Source organism: Ornithodoros turicata, chromosome 2 (genome assembly GCF_037126465.1).
Source record: "Ornithodoros turicata isolate Travis chromosome 2, ASM3712646v1, whole genome shotgun sequence".
NCBI lineage: Eukaryota > Metazoa > Arthropoda > Arachnida > Ixodida > Argasidae > Ornithodoros > Ornithodoros turicata.
The window spans coordinates 79046065-79051230 of record NC_088202.1 but is presented as its reverse complement, the minus strand read 5'-3'; the positions used below and the strand labels follow the sequence as shown (position 1 = coordinate 79051230).

Genomic DNA, 5166 nt, shown 5'->3' with positions numbered 1-5166 from the left:
GACAGCTACCAGCTGTTCTGATAACCGAACGGAAGCGCCGGTGACGATCTTACAGTAAAAATCACTGCCGATTAACAGCGAAACGTCGCAGTTGGCTTTCGTGGATTCGTCAGCAATGTCAAGACCCATGGCTTTCAGCTGCGTTGACAGATCTTCATTAAGGACTGGGAGCTTGTTCGAACATATTTGTTCGTATTCAAGTGCCTCGATCGTAACTGCAGGGCCCCGGTCAGGAGAAGCGAATTTGCTATACAGTACTACTTGTACGCGACGGTATGTCGTACGGGAGGGAGCGACATTTCCAAGGGTGTGAATATGCAGGTCCTCAGTACGCAACGCAGTGCATCCAACCTTGGCCGAGATATCCTTGCGGATAAAACCGCGCCATCGAGCAGAACTCGCACCAGGCGTCGTTGGCCATTCTCGCCCTGTACCAATACATTTGCTGTTTGCAAAATAATTTCCCGTTCAGGCTGCACTTTTGGAGCATGTGGGGCAGAGGACATGGTCGTGACGATGTCCTGAACCTCTGCAGCGCTCGGCGACGGAGCAGGAGACGTCGTGACGATGTCTGAAGTAACAGCGACATTTGACGACGATGCGGAAAGTCCATCCAGAACTGTGTGAGATGCCGCCTATTGCAATTTTGGCAACGAAGTCGGTAGCAGACGCGACAATCTTTCGACAAATGTGACCGCTTGCGACACAGAAAGCAACGTCCTTCCCGACGCAATAGGCTCCTCTTGTCCGCTGCGCTCAGTGGGGCTGTACAAGCTTCTAGCGAATGCTCATGGGACTTGCTTGGACACCGCTTCCGTCGCGCTGGCTGCTAAAGAAGCAGCAGAAGGGTAAAGTGGTGTCTTGCGGCGATCAGCAGTATCCTCCTTAGACGAAGCTGTCGGCTTGCGGACCCGTTCTCGAAACTCAATTTCTTTTTCAAGGAAATCCAAAAGTGATGACAGATCATCGGCCGTCGATGCGGCTGCCGATGCGGTTGCAGAGTCGGTTATCTTCACACGATAGTATTCCAACTCAAATGGTGGAGGTATCTTCTGAAGAATTGCCCGGAAAATAGTAATCGAATATTGGCTTCGTGATACACACAGACTCTGAGGATTCCGAATTCGAACCGTAACAGTCTCATGAAACTTCCTCAAACTTCTGACATCATCCACAGACTTCACAGGGGGCAAGTCGAACAAAGAATCCAAGTGGTCGCTCACCAAAAGCTCAGTCTTGCCAAACCGTGCCTTGAGGATATCGACGGCCGTAACGTAGTTCTCGTCCCTGAGTGATAGTCCCTCTATCGCTCGAGCAGCGGGTCCGGTGACGAGTGAGAGCAAATATTTGAACTTGTTGACGTTAGAAAGTCTGGGGTTCTCATGAATACTGACACGAAACTGATCCCAGAAACCTTGCCACTGAGACAGCTCACCAGGAAAGTGGTCAATCCGCAACTTCAGCAATTTGACGCCGTCTGCAGGAGGGCCCACGCCTTGAGATGGAGCAGACGAAGGCTGTGGAGCACCGCCGACCTGAGCGGATGCCAGTCTCATCGCACCGAGCGCGGTGTTCAGAGCTTCATGGACTTGAACCGAGATAGTGATAATAGATTCAGAGTACTGATCGCAGGCCTCGCATTCTGCTTCCAAGGATGCTTCGTCGATAAGGGCCTGGGTCTCTTGGTTGAGCTGAGTCAAGGTTGATGATTTTGTTTCGAGAAACGTAAGCTTTGCAGTAAGCTGAGCAGGATCGTGGGGCGATGTAGCTAAGAGAGACTTCAGATCGTTGATGATACGCGTCACAGTCGCTCGGCTGGAAGCTCGCATCTTCTACAGTCGTTCCACGTTATCCATGGCAATCTATGGCAGTCAGTAATCCTTGCACAAAATCGCTTCCCGGGTTTCAGCACCAAATGTGAAATAAAGCCAAGGAGCCACAGAGGTGACAGAAGAGATGTCCGTTTAATGCAACAAACTAAAGTGGAATGAAAACCCTCGCTCAAGCGCGATCACGAGGATGATGCGTAGTGACGTCATTGTGTCATCTTCCTCAACATTTCCATTTATCTCGACGACATTTGTATTTGGACAATTGGGAAATCAAGGCCAGCCATACGCCGCAGTCTTCCGCTTTCGTTGGATAGGATTTAGCGGTATCTCACTGAAGCAGGCATGGATATCCCGGCTGAAAAAAGAGCAGCGCTAACCTTTACTAAGAAGGATATGCGCCAGTGCCAGCTTTCCATTGATAATACGCCGCTAAGACAAGTTAAACACCACAGATTTCTGGGGGGTCATCCTGGACTCCAACCTGTCCTGGAAGAAGCATGTCGACCACTTAGGCACCAAGGCCCACCGGTGGATATCTGTCATCCGTCACTTTGCCGGAGCTAAGTGGGCAATGGATGAGAAGTCCCTTCTGACCCTCCATCACGCTTTAGTTCGTGGCACACTTGTGTACAACCTTCTTGTCCTGCATGGCGTCTCCCAGACTCAAGAACAGCGACTTCGGTGTATACTTGCACGCAGCCTGAGCCTGGTATGTCTTGGTGTTCCGAGAGCCGCGGAAACTCGAATGGTGATAGCCGAAGCCCGTAAGCTACAGATAGAAATCCTACGGCAGATGGAAACCATTCGCCATTACATGCGCCTCAGGACGCACCAACGTTGTCATCCCCTTCTAGCAAAAATCTATCGGCGAAGCCAAAGCGCTGTCTTCAAGTGTCTAATGAAAGTGAGGCCCAAGCTTCCTTCGTTCACAATCCACCCAGCAGTTCCCACAACCCCTCCGTGGTCGCTTGCGCTCCCATCACTCTCCCCATCTGTCCCTGGCCTCAAGGTTCCAAAGCATCAAGTGCCACCTTTAGTTCTTCAACTGTTGGCAGTGGACATGATGCACCTTAAATATCCTGATCACACTGCCATCTTCACTGATAGATCTTCCACACGGGAGGGTTCGTCGTGTGCTTTTGTCATCCCATCTGATGCAGTCGCACACGTGGATATCGTCTCTCACATTGTACGTCATCAACATCGGCGGAGCTGTATGCCATTCTACTCTTTCTGCAGCAGACATCCCAACTTCCTCCGCGTGCCTGGGTGGTCTACACCGATTCACGGGCTGCTCTGCATTGTGTGGCAATCATGGGGCTTCGTGGGTCGCTAGCCTCCATCGTAGTAGCATTCTCTACCAAGTTCAGCGTCTACATGATGAAGGTCATCATATATCCCTGCAGTGGATTCCAGGTCACTGCTCTCTAAGAGGTAATGAGGAGGCTGACAGAGTAGCAACGGCTGTCCACGAGTTTCCGACAGCCGTGCCCATTGTGCTGTCGAAAGGTGACAGAAGGACCCTACTAACTGCATGGTCTTAACCCTTGGCTCTGCAGCAATGGCGCCGGGATATCACGGCTCAATCTCTAATGTATTCGGTAGACCCAAATTTGTCGTTTCTTTCCCTGCCCGTCTATTACGCCATTTTACCTCCCTCCTGCGTAGACTCCGTCTCAATGTGGCTTTCACCCCGCAATTCAAGTGCATGATCAGATGCTGTGACACAAACCTCTGTTCCGCCTGTGGTGTCGTGGCGACCGCCCAGTACATTCTCATGGAATGTGCACTCTACTGCCCGCAAAGGCGGATACTGTGTGATGAGCTTGCCCGTATCAGCAAGAGGCCGCTCACGTTAGCTGCACTCATTGGCCCCTATGAAGATCCTGTGCTCCGTCGTCGGGTTCTTCACCTGCTCATGGACTTCCTGTCGTCTACGGGATTGCTACAGACGCTTTAGTTTTTTCTTGTATTTTCGTCCTTCCTTCATCATCTTCACATAATGTTCCACGTGCAATGGGGTAGGGTACCGCACCACAGCGGTGAAACACCCCATCTCATCGTCATCATTTATTGTTGTTGTTGTTGTTGTCGGGTAAATTTGCAGTATTCCATATTCAACATATGGCAATCAATGGTACACTTCATGAGAGGGGCAGGGGGTACGACACCGTCCCTTTAAGTACATCACACAGGCCCAGAGTGTCTTTAGCACTGGGTCGTCGTCACATCCTTGGAAGCGGTTAACAGTAAGAGCCCCCAGTTACAAAACTGCTCATTTTCCTGCTAGATTATCGGATAAAAATAATTACGATAAAAAAAAACGTCCAAAACGGCGCAGAGAAAGAGCAGACGCGCTGATTAAAAACGGTTTAACCGCCGATCACTGGAGCAGCCATCTCTCAGGTTACGTCTGTGGTGATGTTAGCTGTGACGTGTGACCATGACCTGTCCAGAATGCATTGCGTTCGCCCAGCACGCTTTGACTTATAGTTCTGTTGCAGCAAAGTTTGCACAGCGCCATTTCGGGCCCAAGCGGCCACGGATACAAACCGTAGGGAGTTTCATAAGCGGGTTTTGCGTGGTGTTTCAAGCGGTATGCGTCAAGGAGAGCTACAAAACCTGTGGGAAATTCACAGAAAAAGCGGTGCATCTTGTCAGGTGCGAACAACTCGAGACCATGTATTTTAAAGTGCGACGTCGTCTGCTAAACTACCGGGCGTTATTTCGGGGCGCCGACGTTGCTGGTCACTCGTGCTACCTGGCCCACAGAAACAGGTCTATGAAGCAATACAATGGATGCCACCCTTGTGCAGGAAGCTGCGTGTGACAAAGCGTGCCGCCATTACACTCGGCCATATGTTCAGAAATACGCACCAAATAGTAGAAGTGACTCTAGTCAGAAGTGAACGCAACAACAACAACTACGTACATAAACGACGATAAGATGAACTGTAGTGAACGCGTTTGCAGGCGAAACCCGTTCCTCTTGGCTAACAGGATCTGCTCGGGATTCGCTTCTGTACAAGGTCGATCCAGAGTTACGCTTTCGAGTACCTCATCCTTCACGCGACAAACCACGACAGTCCTACATAGGCTACTGCTCAATGCACCGTACAGCGTGCACGTCTCCTCTTCAAACTTGGTAAGCGAGACTCTCCGAACTGTAGTGAGTGTGACATTGTGGAGGAGAACCCATCCTTCTCAGGTGTCGGAAATACGTTGATGCTCGAAGGGTATCAGGGACGAGCCTCTCTTGTGTGGACTCCCGAGCCTTCGACATCGCGAAGCTGTTAGGTCCTCCCTCAAGGCGCGGAGGACACTTGAAGATTTA

At 50.7% G+C, this 5166-nt stretch overlaps 1 protein-coding gene across 1 annotated transcript; it reads right to left on the bottom strand.

Moving 5' to 3' along the window:
- Nucleotides 1–788: 788 nt before the first annotated feature.
- On the bottom strand, nt 789–1829 carry LOC135384817 (uncharacterized). The gene has a single exon (XM_064614002.1). The coding sequence runs from the start codon at nt 1827–1829 to the stop codon at nt 789–791; it is 1041 nt and encodes a 346-aa protein (XP_064470072.1).
- Between the last annotated feature and the right edge of the window lie 3337 nt (nt 1830–5166).